This window comes from Indicator indicator, chromosome 5 (assembly GCF_027791375.1).
Source record: "Indicator indicator isolate 239-I01 chromosome 5, UM_Iind_1.1, whole genome shotgun sequence".
Classification (NCBI taxonomy): Eukaryota; Metazoa; Chordata; class Aves; order Piciformes; family Indicatoridae; genus Indicator; species Indicator indicator.
The window spans coordinates 34740265-34763705 of NC_072014.1; the positions used below are offsets into that span (position 1 = coordinate 34740265).

Consider the following 23441-nt stretch of genomic DNA (forward strand, 5'->3'; position numbering starts at 1 on the left):
AGGTGCATGACAAAGTGGAAGGTTGAGGCAAAAGCAGCCTGTGCTATACTGCACTCAAACTCACGTGTGTTGTAGTAAGTCTCCAGGTAACAGTTTTTACACCAGTCTGGAGAACAGAGGAAGCTACCATACTGTGCTGCTTCTAATTTTCTTAATACTTGAACAGAGTAGAAGAAAAATCAACATTCAAATTTGCTCTATGTTTACTTGCATCAAAACTTTAAAAAGAACAAACCAAAACCAAAAACTACCAGCATTGATAACTTGAAAGTATTCTCCTAAAAGTAAACAGGAAGTTAAGACGTATTTATTACCACAAGACACTAGCTCATGACTGAGTCATGAAAAGCGTGTAGGAAAAAAAAAAAAAAAAAAAATCAGCCTGTATTTAAGTGTTTAAGACTAACGAAATCCGAGTGCAGGCATTCTGATGAGACTACCATCTAAATTCAGAATCCTCATCAATTTTATTTATACTTGTAAAATTAATTTCAAATATTTAATGCTGACATGTACTTTAACAGAGAAAATACAGTTAGCTTTCCTTCGATTACATTTTCCTCAAAGTAAGAAGAGCAAATGGCTTTGGATACTATCTTTGTATAATTAACGTAGTTTGTGTTGGCACAAGTAGAATGCTCTCTTTTTACTTACTGCTTCCTTTGAGACTAATTTATTTTTAAAAGTGTCTTAACAGTGCTTCTGTGTTACACCGCACCCACACAATACAGCCTATACCAACAGGTTTTATAATACATTTATTTCACTTCTATGCAAGTTTTCAGAACATTTTCCACAAGTCTGATCACTCCATGTAATATTTTCAAATGATGAGGCAAGAATGCCCCAGAAGTTTGGAAGTCTGTATGATTAATTCCTTAATAACATAATTTACTTATGAGAGGGAGATTAATTTGGCAACTTTACACATCATTTGCCCAAAATAAACTACCATTGTAGAGACATTTTTCAGGAAGGAAAAAAAACCCAATAGATTAACTATACATAATTCTCAGCAGGTAAAACAAGGAGGGATAACTGAATCAACAAATACATAATTTCCAAGTAAACAAAATCTCACACTGGAGGAAATTAAATAGGCAAAATATAAGTCATACAATACAGAAAGAGACATAGCAGAGAGAAACCTAACAGAACTTGCCAAATAAATGCAATACAGTGGCTGAAACCGTGAAGTTATTACACATAAAGGAGTGGAGTATATGTGCTTGCTACTTGCACAATTTCAGCACTTGAGAGCTCCAGCTTTGAACCAACAGGTACCATACTATCATCCCAATCTCACCAATCTGAGCAGAGGGTAAAATGAAACCAGAGAGAGCACAGACAGGAGAAAAGCAGCACACTGCAAGCACTGCCCCAGCACACTTCCAATCTGCCAAGCTCACTGGCTACCATTTCAGCATTTCAGTAGGTAACCAAATGTTTTCCATCAATAACAGGCCTACATAAAATATATGTATATATATATATATATATATATATATATATATATATATAACTTTACATATTTACCATGTTACCCCACGCTTTTATTAAAAGACAGTTTCTAGTTAGAAACAGTTGTCCTGCAGAAAAAAATACCCCACTAAACCGCGGACAAAAACATACCACTGGATTTTGTTTAATATAAAAAAGCAGGTCTCTTTTAACAAGACCACAGAGATTCTGAGGTCTGAACGCAAATATGCAAGCAGTCATTGTGAAAGCTCTTGCAGATGATAAACAGCATGATAAATCTGAAACAAGTCATGACAAAGAAACTGCCAGCATTGGGGGGGGAAAAAAAAAAAAAAAACAGGTAAGAGATCATCAACTGAATAAGTATTTGGATTCATTCATTGATAGCAGGGTACAACCAAAATAAATTATCAACAGACCGTTTCCATCTTGCTCTCTACAGACTGAGCATGCCAAAACACATCCTGTGAACAGCTGCAAACACTTGCAATGACCACAAGAGAATAATAAAAAGGAAATCCCAGAGAAAACAAAAAAATCTAAATTTATCTAGAATTTTTCCATGTCTAGTCTTAAAAATGCAAACTCATGATCAGAATTAAAAAAAAAAAAAAAAAGAAACTGAACTATACCCTTCATCGGTGGATGAAGCAATTACTTTTTCGGTTTTGGTTATATTCCTTCTTGATAGCTGATTTTTACCAAAAAAGAAGTGCAATATATTATCACCACTAGCACTTGGAAAGGTCAGATGCTACATTTTTTTTGGTTAAAATAATCATAAAACTCTAACCATCTTGCAAACAAAACAGTATTTTTAAGCATATACTGAAAGATTGTTTTTGTTAGACTGGTGCATCTAATTGTATTTTGTTGTCTAAAACAAATCAAAAATTAAAACAATAGAAATTCCTTTTCCTGTGCAGAGCAGAAAAAAACTCATGAATTTGAGGACAAACTGAGATAAGTTTTTAGTTACCTTTGAATTTAATGCTTCCCCATAGTTAAAACTAAAGTTTGCTTGAGACTGTCAAAGCCTTTTTGCATTTCCCAAAGAATGTCTGCAGTCACGAAACTAAATGTTGAAACATTATGTTGAAACTTCTAAATTGCATGAACTAAAAGACCAACTGCAAAGTTTTATAGATGTACCTATAAAGTAATAGATGATGGATTATGACTTGGAGCTTGTACAGTACTTCTGAACTCCTAGCAACTCCTATCCATCAGACTCACAAAATCAACAGCCTTCCTGGGCAAAAAGTTCAAGCCAGGTACTAAACAACCATGAAACAAGTAGGGAACCTTCCCTGTCCCACCCACAACCCTATCCTCCCTCCAACATTTCCTCACAATCCAGACCATACTCTGCTGTCAGTAACTCAGTACAAGCTCTGTTGTACATAGAAGGTGGCTCATTTATCATTAACTTTACAAATTCATCCCATGGATCCAAGTGGGTTTGTCCTCCACTCTGAAGTGCTGATCCCTTCTCCCCTTTTAAAATATATATATATATCTAATCTGTCAAGCTTAAGCAGGATGGATGCAAGCGAAAAAAAAAAAGGTAGAAAGAGGACAACTGGAAGGTGCTATGCATCTTGGATGGCTTCTGACACATTCGAATAAGATAAAAACCAATTCCTATAAAGGAATTCAATAAATAAATGGGCATATAGAAATATTTATATCTGGATTCCTGTTATTGCTAATGATGTTGTACGTTCTTTGCACTTAGCACTACAACACAGGCTGTGATCTATTAGAGTCATTAAAGAGCCACCACAGGACATCATGGGTCTTCAGAACCCATTTGCAATTATTTTTAAATAATGTACTACACCACAATTCTCAGCTTAGCACAACTCCTTGTTCCACGGTAAGGACGAAGCATTCCCCCTTCCCTCCCTAAACCCTTTGGGTAGTGGCAAGCAAAAGATACTCCTAAAATCCTGGAAGAATATTTTTTCCATATTCCATTATGGAATTATTTTGTTCATGGTTTCCATACTGAAAATTTACTTCTGCGAAGACATATAAAGAGAATATTTTTATGAACACTGTAACCCACAGAAGGTCATGACAAGATATCCAGTTGAAATATTAACTGCCACAACATCACAGTGCTGAAATATGTGTACTAAATACAAGGTATGATTTGAAAATCTGTGGAAATAACCCATCTGGACCATTAGGAAAGAAAAACCATTTCACAGTCCAGTATAAGATACTAAAAAAAAATTGCAGAGCAAAGAAATACAGGCTGCTACTTCCCCTTACCTTGCTTTATAGCACTGGATTTCCTGTCTCATGTATCTTTGCTGTCTAGTGAAGATTAATAGCTCTTCAGGGATCTTGTACCTATTTACACTATCAAGTTCAAAACCCAAAAGAGAAACAGGACGTAATCCTGTCATAACTTCTCACATCAGAAGATACTCAACTCATAAATACTTCGGTCTACATAAGAACATGATGCTATACAAATGTTGTATGAAAATTAGAGAATTTGGCTTTGTAGAGAGGTCCCTCAATGCAAAGCTCACTCCATTGTGCACACCACCTGAGTACCAGCCAACTTCAGCTTCTCTGAGGTTTCATGTGCCAAATTTTATCCTTCATTCACAGCAAAACTAGTTAAATAAACTGAACAGCCAAGAAACTCAGAGATATGTGTCTCATTCCAACGCACAGTCTGCAAATTCACACTGAGAAAGCTTGGAAATCCCGAGCAGCCACAATCACAACTTTCCAGGCTCTCAGCTCAGAGGGACCTCAGACTGCCTTGATGCAGAGAGCCTCTTGTGCTTCTTATCATGAATAGCGAGTCTTTCTCCAGTAAACTCCAAAACCTTTTCCCTAGCATTCAAGAAAGGAGGAGGGAGAAAACCCCAACACCCATTTTTGTAACCTGTGAAAGGGAAGTGAAAAAGGGGTCTAGCTTAGCATAGGAGAGGAAATCTAAAAAAGCAAGATGCAAGAAAAGATACTTTTTCCCCACCACAAATCTACTCAAGAGAAGGCTAACATACACAATACTACCAAAGACTCTACGGTACTTTAGAGGAACTGGTCACCAGCAACACTTTGAGTGTTGAATAGATCTACCTGGCAGCCACAGAAAAACTGCACACAGGCCTATAGAAACCAGAAAGTTTAGGGATAGAATACACAAATAGTTTCCTTTAAATCATTTTACTGCTAAAATTAAGTTATTCTTTTGGAACTGCAGTAGGTTACACAGCCATTTACTTTAGCTCAGCTTGAGTCATTAATTTGAGCACTTGCAATTATCTGCCATCCCACATGAGCTAATTCAGTGTTACACAAGTTTACACCAAGGTGAAAAGAGAAATGCATTCACACAGAAGGACACAGCTAAAATTTACTTGTCAATGTAATCAAGCTAAATTCTGAAGTGGCGAAGGAAGAGCTTTTAATCATGACTTGCAGGCTGTGCCCTGTTCGCCTGTAGAACAGGCAGCAAGGACTACTCAAATACCCAAAAGGCACAGAGCAAAAGATTGCAGCCTACTGAGATCACAAAATGAGTAAGAGCCTTTTTCATTCTTTAGTGTATTGTTCATACACTTCGTGGAAATACTTCCATGTTATTTTCCCCTTTTTGTATTTTTATCTTAAAACATGTAGATACACCACATTCTGAAGTAACTCACACGCAGCATCATACTGAGTTAGTGAACATCATAAAAACCTACCACTTTTGATGGATATGAAGAGAACAGCACACAAGTGCTTCTTCATAGGTCATTGCTGAGGGACATGGTGCCCGTATTTTGTGGAAAGAATGGAAAGAAAGGGGCTCACAGCAGTTGAGTGAAATCGAATTCAGCATTAATGTGAACAAAGACTTCTTGACAATGAAGTTCACAATGTTTTTTTATAAGTTTCCTAACAAGATAGCAACATACTTTAAACCAAACAATGCTATGAATTATAAAAATAAATAATCTTGGGTTTAAATTGTGCTAAATCAACTAAACTCTTCAGATTTTTCATTTCTGTGCCTGTAACTTTATTGTGTATAAAAGGACACTGCTTCAGGCAAGTAGCTTTTTAAAACCACAATTAAGTATTTACCTACTCTTACTAGCATCAATTACCTTATTTTCTAGGTATCAGGTTTGCTTAAACAAAGAATGCAAATTTCTAGATAACAAATGTAACACTGGAAGAATTTTTGCTGCACCCATAATCTGATTGCTATGTCACTGACTTCACCCATTTGGCAGCTCCAGCTGTATGGCGTGCAGTCTTACGGTCCCCAAGTTTGACTAACCTGTTAAAACCTCAAATGACAGAAATTATGTTATCTTCCCAACCTCTTCTGTGCTTTGGTCTCCTTATGCTTTCAAAGGGGTTCCTAAAACATGGTTTATCTGCGCAGGCTGATGCTGAAAAGCACAGCTCTGACACCATTCTCATTCATGTCTATGCCCTCAATTTTAGCTGACAAGAACGAACATACAAAACCATAAAAAAAAAAAAAAACAACCAACACTCAGATCAACAAACTGAACCCATGCCTACAAGCACAAGACACATACTAGGACATCTTTAACACCTCTCCTACATTTGCCCTTCTACTGATTCAGTTCTCCTTGGGCTGTAAATTATCATCCCCTCCCTCTGAAAGAAAATCATACTTATTGGAAGATTTGTGCCTTGCCTATCCTAAACAACACAGTTCTTCTCTGATACAGTTGTTATTTTTGGAACCTCTTCCTGTTTTCAGAGGGTTTTCTTTAATTTCTCTGCTTTCTTTCACTAGACAAGACAGTACCCTAGGTGAGATCTCAGCTGATCTGCAGAGAGCACAAAGCTGACATAAATTATGTCATGCACTCACCTATACACACAAAATGAGATGAGCTGGGAGTGCTGCACCAGTTAAACCCAAAGCTATAAGCATGATTATGCTATCACATCCCACTGCACTACTACCCACCTGTTCCTTATTTACCTCAAGTTTAGGGTTTTTTTTTCCCTCTGTAAAATCACCACTTTACACCTTTCTCTAATGAATTCCATCAACTCCAATGCTCTGTAATGTTTCCAGTGCTAAAAATCTTTGCCTCCAGTTTCCTGAACTTCAGGAAAAAAACAAGCTTGGGCTAGAAAATGCACCAGAAAGGAAAGCTCAGAAAGCAGAAAAGGTTGGGCTGCGTTAAAACAAAACAGATGAACAAAAAAATGTGTCTTAAGAGTTCTTTGAAGACTGGAGGGAAATACATAAAATAGGAGTGAGACTTGCTTGACTTCATATTCAAGTATGTTACAGAGTACATCCCATACACTTAGGTCGATTAATGGAGTACTTACAGATCTTCGTCAGGAACATTTGCTTTAACATACAGGTCCCTCAGTACACCTCTCATTAAAAATAGGAATTTCTTATGCAGCTATATGCTAGCATGCTGTTCCTGCTTGGGATCTCTAAAAGCTGTAAGTGAACCTCTGTACTTCAGTGGTCAGAACCTATGCTCTGCAAACCTATAAAGGCATAATTACTGACTTTAATGGGACTACTCACAATGCACAAACAGGTGGGATGGGAAAAAGCCTTTAGAGTGCATTACAGCACTCAACACTGCAGCAGAGTACATTACACATCTTTTGTTTTGAAAGATAAATAGTGCATGTACACATCATGGTCAACTCACACAACTTCCATTACACTCAGCCACACACTCTCATTCCTGTTGTGCTAACCTTCCTTTATCCCACAGAATTCAAGGCTTTAATCCTTGCTCTAACTACATGTATGACTTCATACAACTGTCAAACATGCAGACTTTACAAACGCATATATATCCTGCTCTTCTTAAAGACCAACTTAATACAGTGTACCAGACACTTGAAAGGAAGATGAACCTGTGCTTTCAAAAAACAAGTGCCTGAATTTCAAATGAATACGTCATTTCAGAGTACTGTATCTGTACCTACTCCGCAATCTTAGAAATTTAACTATGTCTAGCAAGACAAATGAGAAGTGAAAGAAAAAGACAAGTTAAACAATCAGCAGGCCATCAGTGCTAGATGAAGAGCTTTGAAAATATACCAATACTTTCTTTTTCAGTAAAATCCTGATGCATAATGCCTAAAATTAAGTATTTAATCCTTAAAATCACCCCACAGATGGCAGGTCACAGAGTAGTTTTCACTTCCTGAGTGCATTCCTGTAAGCTGTACCACATAACCCTTCCAGGTCGATTTCCTAGACACCTCTAAGGGCTTGCTCCCCAAACCAAAGCCTCCGGGAGCCATGCCACGGTATAAAAGTGAACCTGCACCCCAAGGGGCTACTCTCGAATCGCTTTTTATGCTATATATCTCTGGCACCGCATTCTCTTCATCATCTAGTAGATGCTAAATAAAAAGATGAGTTTCTAAAACAGATTTGGTTCAGGTTTGACACTGAAAACTGCCTTATAAGGTATAAAAGCCCGAAAGCAGGAAGAGGCTTTGACAAAACTAAGGAAGTTCCTCTGCGCTTGCTCAATGGAGGGGGAGGGTTCTTTTTCTTCCACAGAGAGAAGTAACCCAGAATAAATGACATTATCCACATATTTAAAAAAAAAAAAAAAAAGTAAAAATTAAATACAGGAAAACCCCCAGACGGCACCCAGCAGAGAGATGCCCGCTCTCAGCGGGGGCATTTCAGGAGCTCGCAGGCAGCCTCACAATCCTGGCTCCGGCAGCCGCACAGGGTCCTCCGCACCCCAGCAGTCATCAGCCGAGAAGCTGCAGGCGGCTGCTCTGAGTGTCCCGACCCGGCGGGCGGCCCGAGGGCTCCGCGGGAGCGAGGGAATGGGTAGGGGGCGCGGCTCCGGTACTCCTCGGCTACCAGAGGCGCCGACTGACGGCGAGGAAGCAGGGCCGGCCCGGGACACCCTTCCCCACAGGGTGCCCGTGAAGGGCCCAACGAAGAGGGGAGGGAAAGAAAAGGCAGACGGCTGCTTCCCTCAACCTGGCCCGGCCCGGCCCTCCCGTTACCGGCACCGCAGACCGTTCGGGCGCGGCTACCCGGCCCAGCCACGGGTAGCGCGACCCCCGCCGCCATCTGCAGCAGCGGAACCCGCCCGGCCCCGCCCCGGGCGGCACTGAGCTGTCAGCGGCCGCCCCAGCCGTCGCTCACCCCGTGCCGCAGTCCACCACACAGGCCGGAAGCCGCCCTGCCATGCTCCTCGGTAGCGGCGGTGCTGGGGACGGCGGGCAGCCCTAGGCGCGCTCCGGCAGGGCTCGGCGGGACTGGGCTCAGCGGCGGGGAGTGAGGGCACTTCCGCAAGGCGGGCGCTCCCTCCCCCCCCCGCTCTCTCGCAGGCACGGCCCGGCGAGCCCAAGATGGCTGACCCGCCCCTCCCTGCGCGCGGCGGCGAGGGCGGGCGCGACAACCCCAGCCCTCGGTGACGTCGGATCTCGCGGCCTCGCCCCTGTGAGGCGGTGCGGAGCGGGCAAGATGGAGAATTCTTACCGAGCCGCTGGCGGCTTCCTCAGGCGCGGCAAGCGAGGGAAGAATTTGAGGCGGTAGTGTAATGCTGAAAACCTGAAAGAAGACGGGGTAAGGGGTTATGCGGTGTGAGGAGTGTGCTGGAAATTACGAGGGGACGACTTCCTGCAAGCCCTGCTGCTGAGAGGTGAAAACCCTTTCCAGAAAACGTGCCAGGGAAAGTGCAGGAGGCCCCGGTCGTCGTGGTCATTGTTGGCACTGCCAGACACTAACACCTGCTGGGGAAGGTACCACATACCCCACAACCCCAGCCCTGGGCAGCAATACTCTCCCTGACAACCTGATTCCACCTAGCTGTATTCAAAGGAAACCCTCAAGCCCTTATAACATACACCTCCACAGGAGTGCCAAACCCACCTTTCATGCTCTCCATCCTTTAGAAGCCACAGCCTGACATGGGGGGAGGGGTGGCAGAGTCAGGCCAGCTGAGCATGTAGCTTTTCCCAGCCTCCCACTAGCACTGGCTGCGTGTGCCCACCAGCCTGTACCGTGCTCCCATGTAACCTCAACAGACAACCATGGCCGTGCCCTGATCAGCCATCGCAGCACACCTGCTGATGGGGCTCAGTGGTGTCCATCGCTTCTTGGGCTCAGCCTTAGGCCTCCATTAGGGTTTTTGGCCGCAAAGGGGGCAAGGACATGTGCTGTTTGGCATTCAGGTGAACAAAATCAAAAGCTCCATTCTCGAGCTTGCTTTCTCTCTCCACCTTTCAGAGCCCTTCAAACTTTGAAAGACAGACTGCTGTGTCGACCAGGCCTGGCCCGTTCTTGCCTCAAGGTGTATTTTGTGTTTGTTTACAAATATTTTAATGTTTTAACAGTTCCAGTAGTGAGGCTTTCAGATGTTTTCAGTCCTGTGCTGCTACTACCTTGGTAATGTGAGGATGTGTTTGATGCTATAATCCAATATCATGCTAAGGACAAATTCAGTAGTCCATCAAAAGGGGTAATTGTCAGGGCTCAGCATGCACTAAGGGGCCTTAATGGCCTTAATCAGCCTCACTAGGAGCCTCTGCCCCACAATTCCTGCTCAAGGGCACAGAAGAACCACTTAAACTCAGACCTGGGCGTTCAGTTTTTGTCTGATCTGTACTGTAGGTGTGTGTTGTTCTAGCCTTGCTTTCTGGATTGATAATAGAATTGCTTTGGCCCTATGGGCCTCCCTAGTTGCCATCAGGGGTCTTTGTCCTAGTCTGCAAACTGGTATCTTGGCTTCACTTTGGATCTGTTTTCACTACTATGAGCTTGTTTGATAGCCTCGACTCTTGGTTGAACCTGACTATATTTGGGTCTGCCCACCTCATCTCAGTCATCTACCGTGAGACGTGCCCAGGCTGATGAGTCCCGAGCCTTGCTGGATGTGTTACTGCATACCTTAAGGAGCCACCAGTCCTCAAGCTATCCTCATAGAGGCCTTTCCCCTTCAAGCGTTGTTCCTCCTTACTTAGTTTAAGCTGTGTCTAAGTAATAAGCTCATTCTTTGAGTTCACTGTAAGGCTAGACAAGAGTCAGTGCCAGTGCAAAGGAAGGACTAGGTACCAGCCCTTCAGGCTGAGGTAGGAGGGAGCAAGACCTTCCCTTTGTGCAGCAGCTGCTACAGTTCAGTTGTGAAGTTCAAGCCACCATCTGGCTTCTGTGGGCTGCCAGATTTGCCTGAGAAACATAATCAAGGAAAGGAGATATTGAGAATATTAGCATTTTAATGTTAATGTCAAAGCCAATTATGTATAGCACATTATGAGGCAGTTTACAGATAATGAAAGGAATTTCTGCAGTATCTTGTCTAACCTGTGAGCTATGCTGTGCTAGAATATGAAAGATGATTATCTGAAAGCCGTTCAGATAAAGTACAAACAGCCTTTTTTTAATGCACACACGTGTGTATGCATAGGTACATATTTATCTAAAATAAATACACTTAGTATATAAAATAAAAATAAATACATGTAGTATATAAAATACTATGCAGACTTTTCACTTTCCTCTTGGTTTTATAACCTGGTATGCAGGGTTATACATGCAGCAGGTTCAACTGCTGTGTCTGGCAGATGGAGCCCTGGAACGAGAGCGGTTTAGCACTCCAGTTGCCCGAGTTCAAGTAACCCCCCTGAGGCACATGAGATGAGGGCCAAAAAACTATGGCAGGCAGAAAGTGTCTGGCAGGTCTTGTCCTGGCTGTACAGCTCGTAGAGCCATCACAGAGGAGATGAGCACCACTGAGTTACTATGCCCAGCCACAGTGAGTTCTGAACATTGTAATCGGTAGTGTACCATACCTGACTGTTCTTTACTACCTAATATTTTCAAATAATACTCTGGATTAGTCTAGATAAGCTTTAATAGCGAAGTCAAAAGACAAACAGTAGACAGATGAAAGTATGATGCTGACTTTTTGCTAGCATTTCTCTTTTGAACAATCACACCCACAAGCACTTAATGTAATGTACTCTACAGAAAATACTCCATGGCTGGATTTAACTTTTTTCTGCCTTGTGAGTATGAGTTTTTTTTCTGTTCTGAGCAGGAACAAAAAATAGTGCTGTTCATATGGAAAAGGAAACAAATCTGTTAAGCAACATTGCAATCTCTTGTGTTATTCCTAAGTCTCCATTAAGAATGACATTGAAAAAGGGCAGTGCTGGTGCATTTTATTTTACTGAATTGCAATGGAATTTACCCTTGAGGACCAAAAAGCATAGGATTTCTTTCAGTATCAAGATGCCAAGTCAATCACAGTTTTGCAAGGGAAGGATTTGAAAGACTGAACTCCCTGGCCATACATTTTATATATGTAAATATAAAAAGAGAAATGTGGATGAATAAAAATGCATAAGGAATCAGAACAAAAAAAGTTCAGAAGGAAAGCATTTCTATTAGTCAACAAGTAAACACAGGAGTCCTCTAACTGTTTGATTCAGGTGGAGGGAATTTTCAGACAAATTTCCGTAATTTTTATCTAAATATTTTGGGGTTCCCTACTTTTCCATGATGCAGGTGCGAATGACTAGCTCCAACAATACTACATACTAAAATTTTCCAAGTCCTTCAGCCTGAAAAAGTACATACCTATACAAAAGCATTACGAATCACTTGCTGAGCTATGTGGGAAGCTTTTCAGCATCCTGCTCATTCTGGATCATTTTCATGCAGTTAATGGTCTGCCCTTGAGCATTCAGAAAGAAGAACTCTGTGAATCCATATATAGATCAAGTCCTGGGAAGCACCGTCAAGTGCAAGGAACAAGGTAAAACAAAAGGAAGTAAAAGTTGCAGGGGTAAAGGTACTTTGGAAATGCTCGTGAGGGCTGAGGGTCTGATCTTTCCTTTGTCGACTCGTTGCCATTTAGACTGGTATAAACTGAATTTAAAAGGCAGGTTAATATCCAGTACATCAGAATGAATATCTCATAAGCCCAAGTAAAGCTGAGAATAAAAGCTAGAGAAACAGCCAACGAAAATCAGGTCTAGTACATCACAGAATCACAGAATATTGGGAGCTGGAAGGGACCTCAAAAGATTGAGTCCAACTCCCCTGCCAGAGCAGGATCACCTAGAGTAGGTCACACAGAAATGCATCCAGGTGGATTTTGAATGTCCCCAGAGAAGGAGACTCCACAACCTCTGTGAGCAGCCTGTTCCAGAGCTCTGTCACCCTCAGTGAAAAAAGTTTTCCTTATGTTTATGTGGAACTTTCTATGCTCCAGCTTGCACCCATTGCCCCTTGTCCTATCACTGGACTTAAAATACCCTGACTCCGTCCTCCCGAGACTCCTTCGACATATCCATTAGCCAGTAGTCACTATTCTGTAGTATTTGTATTATTGTAAATATTTATTACAGAGTATATTGCTTAATCATTTATCCATCATGTTCTGATGGATATATATTTTAATATAGATAAATGTTGCCAGCTAGTTGCTAGAATACTACAGAGAGCTAAAGAAGAAACTGTTTTGTCTACCCTGACATAAGATGTATCTAGATATCTTCCAGGAAGGGCCACAAGCAAAAATAATGTTATTGGTTGATTTTTGGTTGATTTTGGCATAGCTATAGCAACAGCCATATGGGAGGCATGTAATTTCATGAGCTGCACATGGTGAAATCATGGCAGATTACCAGAATCTCATTTGATGTGGCAACTCGCCAACAGTTCTGACTTAGATCAACTAAAACCATTAACTTTCGAAATATAATTAGTGCATGCCTTTTTTAAAAATATATATAATGAGTAGCACAAAAAAAAAAAAGAAAACCAACTACAATTCTTTGTACACTGAAACAAGTTATTAGGGAGAGAGGGAAACTTACAAACTAAGGTTTATTTATATCCTGGGACTATTTATGATTATAACAGCAATGCTATGATTCTGTAATAACACTATTGCCCATTATACTTGCTAGGAATAAAGCAAAATGTGTGAAAAGATAAATCTGGAAAATACAAAGGAAGAATTTGACTGAAAATGGGATGACTTAAATAGGAACTTGATGTTCTGGGCAGAGACAAAGTCTGCAAAAGTCATGCTGTCTAGAGAAGCACTGCATTCCTATTTACACTTGCATTTCCATACAAAAATGTTTGTGCTGCCATTCTGTGGTTTTTCATAACAAATACATCTTGTTCCTTTATAAAGCTTCTGTTAATGATTTAGCAGAAAACTGTAGCAGGATTCCTACCACAGCAAAGCAGGATAAAAACCTCTGCCTTTGTGTTGTACCTGTACTGCACAGGCTCTACAGAGTCACACCTGGGAGACAAGTTATGTTACCACATACCTTGGCCATAACCAGAAAAATCTGTGTTTTTTCTTGTAATGGAAACATTATTATGTGTTCCCAGTTGTTTCTGTCTACTTTCTTGCCTGGAAAAAAATGTGTATTGCTACCTTTCTCATATGACTTATTATATACTTCAACATAATGGAGAAAACTTAAATCAATCACAGCTGTAAGTATCTGACTTGCCTTGGTGGTTGTACTTTTGGCATGAACTTTCATGTTCACCATGTCATGAACCACTAATTTGAGTAAAAATCCATGATAACTTGCAAACATATATAAATCCACCATTTAATCTAGTGATGTCTTTTTTATTATTATTCAAAGATGTCATGCATGTGCTAAATCAAAACAGTATGTCACTAAGTTGCACTTTAGCAGCTATTGCAGGTCCCTGTAACCAGTGAGGCTTCCAGCAGAACACAGAAGTTCACAGGGGTAAAATCAAGACTTTAAAAAAAAGTGGGCAAGAGCAAGAAAAGTACCATATTATTGATACTTAGGGTATCAAGATGATCCAAATGGGTTATTTCACAAAAGTCGCAGCAAGAAGAGTCACAGAGTGTCCAATGGCCCCATGGATTTTTGAGCTATTCAGGCATTTCAAACTGTCATTATCTATGGCAGGTAAACAAATTAGCTTTTGTTCTGAGGCAGTTGTTCAGACTTTAACCGATGTTTATCAACTTTTGAGAAGGACTTGGTGCTAATATTTAACCTCTCATTCTAAATGGCTTTTCATGAAAGAAAATTTTTGAAGCATTTGTATTTCACATTTCCGTTTTTTTCCTTGTAGTGTGACTTTTGGGAAAAAGAAAAAAAAAAGTGTATTATCTTGAGTTGATCCAAACCATCAACTCCTCATATTAGCTTTAAAAGACAATAGGTGCTAAAGGCTTCTAAATCACACCTATGGTCATTGTGCTATGTTACTTATTGTGTATATTTACTGCAAGGTAACAGGAGGAGGAGAGGAGAACCAGGAGAATTTGGAGTTCACACAGATAGATGTGATTTTTGGATGCAGCCATATGCTGCTGGAAATGGCATCAGCCTTTCTAGTCAGCTGGACCCTATAGCATGAACAAGCGTTCCCCAACTGTCTCCAGAAAAAATGTGACATAACTAAAAATATCATCACTGGGAAGGTTAAATTATTTGGCTGCCTTCTTTCCAGCAGGATAAGGAATGTACTCTCTAGCAGAATAAGGAACACTCTCTCCAGCAGAGCTGGGGGATAGCAATCAACAGCTCATGCTGTATCTTTTCAAATTATCACAGATTTTTCAGTTGTCACAATCTGGAGCTCAAACTTCCTGTTAAGATGCATGATTTATTTAGAAACAATGAACAATAATAGTCAAGTTAGTCAACAGATAAAACACTTTAAAAATATTGTGTTACTAAATAAGTAAATAAATCTATTTCTAGTGATAATACTGCATACATGAAAAGATGGAAACTATTTCAAAGCAGTGTTTCTGAATGCTGGATACATCTACGCTAGCTTTGTTCAGTCTGTTCATAGCCAGCACACAGAGAAAGAAACTGTTGACTCATTTCTGTAAAGCTGGGAATCTTGCTGAAAAATTGTAGGAAATTTGCCTGAAATAATAACTTAATGGGTCATCAAAAAGTATAAAAGCTGATTTGCAACTCTCTCAGCCACAGTAAGGATTACATGAATATCTCTGAAGAAGACCACAGTTAATTTGTGAGATGTGCTCTTCAGATGCAAATACATCAAAACTAACAGAAGCATTGTACCTAAATGTTTCAACCACTCTACTGCTTTGAAAAACTACTAAAAACAAACACTGGCAAATGATGCTAATGAATAGGTAAACTGGGCAAAATCTGGTATACAGATTACATGAATAACGTTAGTCCTTAATGTAAGAACAGGGTATTAAAATACCTATTTGGAGCACTTCATGCCTTTTCAGGTTTGTGTGCCATCCTAACAAGGCAACTTTCTTGACCTGTAAGGATGATGTGTTTTAAAAGCTTACTATGAGAAGTACATACTGGCAAAGCCCAAAATCAGTAGCTCTGTCAGCACAATTTCTCACCTAATAAAGTTTCATTTTTGGTACAGTTTGAGAGCACCTGCACTGAAAAGACCATAGGTATTTATTAACATTACAAGTTGTGAAAACCAGAAAGTTTCCCTCATTTCCCTGCAGAATAACGTCCAATTTAATCCATTGGCATGCTCTATATATAGAACCTATACATACACAGTACTCCTCCCACGCTCATACTCTAAGAATCAATATGGGACAACCTGTTCGTTTGCTTTAGGCCTTTCTTATGAGAATGCCTGACTTATCTTGAACATTATGCATGCCCAGCAAGGGATCAGTTAATGATTACCATATTGGGCAATACTGCCATTCCCATTGAAGAGTACCTTATGTTGCAATGAGCCTCAGTGAATCATTGCAGTTATTCATACAGGAATGTGAAAAAGCACAAATATCAAAATCTGTTTTGTTCTTCTGAACATATAGGGTTATATGACGTGATTCCAACTGCTTAGCCTTGCGCTGGGGAAACTGACTGGAAGTTGCTTTTATGGGAATATTTGATTTGAGTAAAACTCACTTTTGACTCTCTACTAAGGCCTGTTTGTTTTTTTCAATTGCATCTCCAGACAGAGCAGGTACTCGTGCTCACACATGCATTTCTGCTAGCTATGGCATTCAAATCACTCTCTACTTGTCAACACGTATGAAAGTTACACATGCAGTCCCCTCTTGTACGTGGTTTTGTTAATTATGTAATCTGGAACACTTCTGAAGGTTTACTTTCCATTTACTTTTTGGTTTTCTTGTACAGGCTTCCAAATTGTTTTTAAAATTGTCTTTTTTAAACAAATTATGACTACAGTTCACCTACTGAAAATAACTGAGTGATAGCAATTTAGTAATTTGCAGCCTGGGAAATCCCCTTCCCAATTAAGATTCCTGTTTTCTTTACTATTATAACTATGCAAAGTAAAAGGACTGAAGTAAGTGATGACAAGTTCCCCAAATGAGTCGTTTTACTAATCTGTAATCATATTACAACCTAATATTTGCAAGTAATGTTCACTAGGAAGCAGAAAAAGCTCTCAACTCTAGTTCCTTCTCTACAGCTATTATAAGCAATGATTGATTTAAAAATGCATTGCAAGAGTATTTGTGGGTTTTGCATCCAATAGATTTGTACCTGTAAGTACTGGTAGTTCTCATAGTAATCAGCATAAATTTTATTCAAAATAATACAGTTTTAAGCACTCAGGTTTCTTAGAGTTTTGTCATAAGGTAAAACTGCTAAGAAACTAGCCACATAACAGCTCAGCAAGGGTCAAAAATACAGAATGTTCATAAATACACAAAGGAGGACTAAGAACAAAATGGAAATTGTAACTACTGTGATCTAACTCATGGTATACCCAAATTTTGTTGTTTTCACTTCAGTATCTCAAGAACTGTATTGGAAGCAGGGGAAGGCAGGGAGGATAATCAAGCAATAGAACCATCCCCCCAACCACACATGCAAAGTGGGGCTTAGCAAGGACGCTTTGAGGGCAGCTGAGGACAACTATAAAATACATTAAAACTCAAATGTTGCAATGAAGGTGAAGTGGAAAAACTATTCCAAGTTATGTGATAAGATTATTAACCAGAGGGCTAAACCCTAGCAAAATGAAGTATTGCTTCAAGAGTTTGCCTAAATGCCACAAGAATTTACCTAAATAAATGCTTAACAGCTAATGTTTTACAGTGCAACTGGGTTTACAGAAGGCATTAGCCAAGTTCATAGGTCCATCAAGAGCTGTTAAGTATATTGGCTGAATTACAGACTTCTGGGTAGGGATGCTGTTAACCTATTAGTTCTAAAAACTACAAGGATGTGTCATGGAAATGGCTACCCTATAAACGCCTTGTTTCTAATACCCTTTCCCCAGGCATCCATTATGAGTCATCATGGGGGCACAGTTCTGAGCTATGTGGGCTTTTGGTCTAACCCAGCAGAACAAAGAAAACTGCTGTCATGCATCCTACACCAAGTCTAGTCTTTCAACACTGCATCCTTCGCTAAGGAGAACAGAAGTTGATCAAAACTGACTCTATCAATTTAATACAGGTTTTGTTTTGTTTGGTTGGGTTTTTTGCTGCTTTGCCTTGTTCATCAACATGAACATCTTGTTCATCAAAGATCTGATCCAAATCCCTCTGAAGGAAGCATTTCTCTAAAATGAGTAGATTCAGTTCCTTTGTAGAGATTGATTATGACACCTACAGAATAGTAAATTTCCTTCTTGAGATCTGATCTATCTCATCCAAATCAGCTAATTATGTCCTCAGAATTAGAACATACGTGAGCAGAAACTAAATTCTAATTATCAGTGCATATTAGTCTGTAAAACAAAAACAAAGATGTTTTCTCACCTGAAAATATTACAGTGCTGCTGGGAAGTAGATATAATTTCACTTTGCCTATAAAAGTGCTATTTATGTTACTAAAATGTTCACAGCAAGAAAAATAAATATGCAATATGTGTTTATATGCAATATACATACAGAGTTGGGATTTTTTATTTATGATTACTGAAACTAATTTCTAAAAAAGGCACAGTGAAAAAAAAACGGGGAAGTTTTCAGAGAAGACATGAGATCATCATGAGAACTTTTACAATAGGAAGCAAATTACTTAGTGAAGAGCTAAAAATACAGGAGTCCTGTCATGTTTCTGAGTGTAAAAAGTACAGACTTCTGGCCTTCTGACAATATTGCCCCATGTTTCTTCAAATGCCTCAGGAACCATGGCGTAAGTACCTTGTCCTGTGATGTAGAGAAGCTTGGTGCTCCATCTTAAGAACTTCATTTTCTCCTGTTGGCCTGACTCAGTCACATTGTTTAAAATCAAAATATTAGCAAGTTAGATTTAGCCACATGACTGCATTGAGATGCACACTTCATAACCTCATGAAAAATAAAAAAGAAAGCTCACATACAAGGGAGGACATGTGGAGCTACACTCAGGAAGATGGTTTTGATTCACAGTTGGGGTTTCATATACTTTCCACTGTCAAAAGAGACTGAAGGTAAAAATATATCAAATCTGCACATCTCCAGATATTTTTCATCCCTAGCATCAGCTGCTGCCTCTCACAGTGGGACAGCACTTGCCAGGGCAGTAAGAATAAATGGCCTCAAGTTGTGTTAGGGAAGGTTTAGATTGGGTATGAGGGAAATTTTCTCCACTGAAAGGGTTGTCAAGCCCTGAACAGGCTGCCCGGGGAAGTAGCGGAGTCACCATCCCTGGAGGGATTTAAAAGATGTGTAGATGTGGTGCTGAGGGACATGGTTTAGTGGTGGACTTGGTAGTGCTGTGTTAGCAGTTGGAGTCTTAAAGGACTCTTCCAACTTAAATGATTCTATGATTCACCTTTCCACTCATCTGTATACATCACTATTATTTCCTATCAGTTATTCCTGAAATATCTAATAGTTGACTTTTTCAAAAAAGTGCATTTATGTTAGCAGGTGACTAACGAATAACCTGTAGCACGTTACATACACCATTGGCTACCCATACATTGGTATTGTGAGCTCAATTCTTAAATACTTACCAACACTGCCTAAAAGGAAGGTAATATACACTACAAAAGCAACACAAACAAGACCAGAATCTGATTTTGCAATTTCATGTAAGCCTATGCTAGTTTATTTTAATCACTACTTTTTTTTTTTTTTTTTAGATTTCAAGTTTGCCTAATACATTTTATGGCTTGGTTGGTCAATAACATGCATCTCAAAATTAAATGTAAGGTAACTGTGCTCTAACGTAGTTTATACACCTATATGGTTTCACTTTTTTAAATACTATTAAGTGTGTCGATAGAAAAGCAGACATCTATTTTGAGAATTTATATTAGTTGCCACTTCTTGGTCCTGTCGGATTTTGCACTGCAGTGTAAACGATTACAGTAACTATGAAACAAAGATTCCACCACCTCACTGCATTTTAGGACGTTTCTCATGGGTATTGCTCACTGGGGTTTTTCTTTCTTCCCTTTTTTTGACAGACTAGTTTCAAGCTCCATCCCACTTCTCCATCTCCACTTCTTCAGTTTTTCAGCTCTAGTTCTTCAGCTCTCTTCCACAGTGTTCTGTTCCTCCATATTTTGGGTTCTTTTTTTTGACTAGCGTATGTCACTGCTTTGAAAAAGGCTGTAAAAGCTAGGAGATGGCTTGTCTGTCCGAAGGAAGTTCTCCATCAGAGCTATGGTACCCACTCTCTCGTTACAGATTGTCAAACCAGACGGCACAGCCGGTGCTGCTGCTGTGCGCTGCCGGAACCGCTCCCCAGAGCCAAGGCAGAACTACCCCACCGGAGGGGCACGACCGAGGCTTCTGTTGAAACCAGCAAACCTCCGGCTTTGCCACATTTTTTCCCAGCCCACTGGCGGCTTCTCGCCACTGTAACGAACAGTAGTGCTGTCAAAAGCAAAGGGTTAAGAGTTACAAAAATTCCACGTTTCGCCCGAGGCCAGGCGACGGTGTAGTGGGGGCAACGACCTTTGCAGCGCCGAATCAATCTCAAACAAGGATATCAGTCTGGAGATAAGAGAATGATCAGTTGTTTCGGGTTTCCTATGTAAAGTTGGGTGTGGCAACGACTAACCACTCCTTCGGTTTAGCTTCTCCTTTGTTGTAATTGCGTATGTAAGACAAGGCTCATTTCTCAAGAGGTACGCTAGCTTTGCCAGTTACCGCCTGGCGCCCTTTTCTGCCCAGAACTGCAATAAAACAGGTACCTCAACTCTGTGACGTCTGGTTTATGCACACTGGGTAAAGAACCCAAGGTGGGACAACACTAACTACACCGGTGAAAGCTCTCGGTGCCCCGCCGCCCTCGGGCAGGAGCTCTCCGCCGCTTGCCAGCGGCTGCTTGAGCTAGCAGGGTTCCTCTGCTGCCAGTCTTCTGGAGGCAAACCTAGCACCGGCGTGGCCGGCGGCGGAACGCTTCGTGTTTTCCAGTGAGACGTGAAGTGAAGCCGCGTTCCGCCTCCTCACGGCCCCGGCTGTTGCCCATCTCCGCAGGGCGGGCGGCCGTGGCCACCTACATTGCAGCGCTTTGGGCTCAGTGTCTGAACAGACGGAAGGGATTGGAGAGAGTTGAGCTGCTCCTCACCAGCCCCCTGCGGATCCAGGCCGCAGATCAGCAGCACCCGCCCGGTGAGGGCCAGGCAGAGCCAGGCTGCGCTGGGGCGCGGCTGGCAGGGGTGGGGAGCAGCTGGCCGAGCGGGTCGATGGAGCCGGCCTGCGGGCGGGGCCGGCGCTCGCTCGCGGCCTCGGGGATGGATTCTTGGAGCGCGGCGTAGCTGGCGCCGATCGCGCACGCCACCATCTTAGAGGGCGGGCGGGAAGGAGGGAGGGGAGGGGAGCGGGTGGTGCCGCCGCCGGACGGAGCTCCGGGCCCCTTCGCGGCTTCAGGTATCGCCGCCGTCGCGGGGACGGGGCTGCGGCGAGCCCCAAGCGGCTGTGCACGGCGGGAGGCGAGCCGCGGGATCCGCAGCTACTGCTCTCTGAGCCCTGCCGCGCCTGTCAGCCGTCACCTGGGTGCCGCGGGCGAGAGGCCTCCCCCCCCCTCGGCCCATGGGGCTGATGGGGACGAGACCAGCCCCGCCTTTGCTTCGGGACGGGAACTTTGCCCTCTCACATCGCGCGTGGGCGGGGGGGTCGTGCCTGCCCGTGCCGGGGAGTGCCGTGGTGGTACGTCCGGGTGTATGGCCAGTCTCCCGGAGGCCGTTCCGGTGGCCGTTCCGACGGTGGTGGTCGGAGGCAGCGTGTGTCGCCCCCTCCGCTCGGTCTGCTGGACCTCGGCCCCATCCCACGCACGTTTGTGGCAACGGTGTTGGAGAAAGCTCTTTTTTCTCCCCTCCTCTCTTGAGCCGAGGCTGCCCACCTTGCCCTGGGAAGGAGGGGGATGATGTGTGTGGAGCAAGCTGGCAGGTGACGAGCTCTCTGTCCTGCCTCGCCTGAGCTGCGAGGAGGTTCGTGCTTCCCCCTGCTTCAGCTGCGTCTCTCTTCTCCGCCTGCGGTCTCCAGTGCAGGAGTGCACTCCAGTGCAGGGCGAGTGCAGAACGCGTATTCACTTTTCCTCCTCTACGATCCCCAGGGCATTTACCATATTTCTTTCTCATGAGGCAACCACTTTTTAATTTTTTTTTTCTGAGTGTATTAAGGAGATTTACTCATTTCCTACGCTTCTTTGTTCCTGCTACACTTTTTGCAAGCTATCTGTCAGCAGGAAGGAAGGAAAAGACCCCGTGCACTCTGAAAGCACGTTTGTGAACGCAGTGATTTTGCCGATTTCTAGCATGCCTGGAAGGCTCAGCTTCCAGATGCAGGAATGATGGGTAGTTTTAAGAGCTGCTGTGTTTGTTCTTATCAGAGATCTCTTCTGGCTACTTGAATATATCACGCTTTGTCACAGGATAGATCTTGCAGTAGACAAGATTAGATGGGTAGCATGTGAAATGAGTGTCACGTGTAGTGCTTAGCCATATATTTATATGGCTACTGGTGGCAAAGAAGAGGTTGCTCTCTGTACATGGTAACAAAGAGTCCTTAGCAGCTTGGCATGAGGGTTGTTGTTCTAATGTTATTGGAAGAGCATAAGAAAGAGATCAATGTCAGTTCTACTTGTCAACTTTCATGCTACTAAACTGAAACTAGTATGTTTCTAATTTGATGGGGTGATAGATGTTCATATCCAACAGGGCTGTAGTCATAACTGGGATGCTGTATAAACGAATCTGAAGAGTATGTGGTTAGGTGTTCTGGTAGCTGGTAAAGACTCCAAAGCATGCAACAGATTAATATTCTTCATTCCTATTCCTATATAAGAAATTTTGTTTGAAACTTTGTTTCATGAGTTGTTTAGTAAGTGCTGAATAGGAAACTCTTTCAAGTATTCCATTTGCTCCTTAGATCCCAGGATCCAGCTGTGCAGTGACAGGTAGATACTGTGACTATTACATTGTGTGCTGCAGGATTCCTAAAACATCTCTTATGTTAAGCTAAATTTTCTTATTTTGGTGCTGAAATTAATGTGTTTTCTGTGCAGATTCTTTTATTTAACTAAGAATAATGATCTCTTTGCAGTACTCTGTACAGACATGAAAAATTTGGTTTCAGTTTCTTTTGGGTCATTTGCTTTACTATATTCTGCATGAAAATTTTACTTGAGTGAAGATTACAGGGCTGTAGTGAATGTAGTTGTCATGTTGCATAAGGCTCACTTTTCCATCTCTTCTGAACATTTTTGCTTTTGTTCTCATTGTGTGATATCCCATGAAAATTGAGTGGGAGTCAGAGCAAACTAACGTTACTTTAATATGTATTTCCAGATTTGGAAGGATGGATGTAAAATGTGTCATTTCTAGCTTATTACTAGTTAGAGTCAAAGCAGTGTCTCTCTTGTCTTGAAAGTAATGAAATATGAAATGAGAATCACCTGATGATGGTGGTAAAGGAGGAAAGGTGGTGGTGTATCCCAGAACTTGTATTATTGGAGCAGCTGGTAGAACTGGAAAAACTAAACCCATTTCTTCTGTGTGCAGGCCTTATCTTGGAATGTTGTCTTTC

The 23441-nt window shown here is 41.7% G+C and overlaps 1 protein-coding gene across 1 annotated transcript in view; it reads right to left on the reverse strand.

The window, feature by feature from the left end:
• ACTR3 (actin related protein 3) overlaps positions 1-8696 on the reverse strand; it is a 30010-nt gene extending 21314 nt beyond the window's left edge. Inside the window, exon 1 of the mRNA XM_054381512.1 lies at positions 8642-8696. Within this exon, the coding sequence (XP_054237487.1) occupies positions 8642-8685 (44 nt within the window). The 5' untranslated portion in view covers positions 8686-8696. The remainder of the gene's footprint in view (positions 1-8641) is intronic.
• Positions 8697-23441: the final 14745 nt, after the last annotated feature.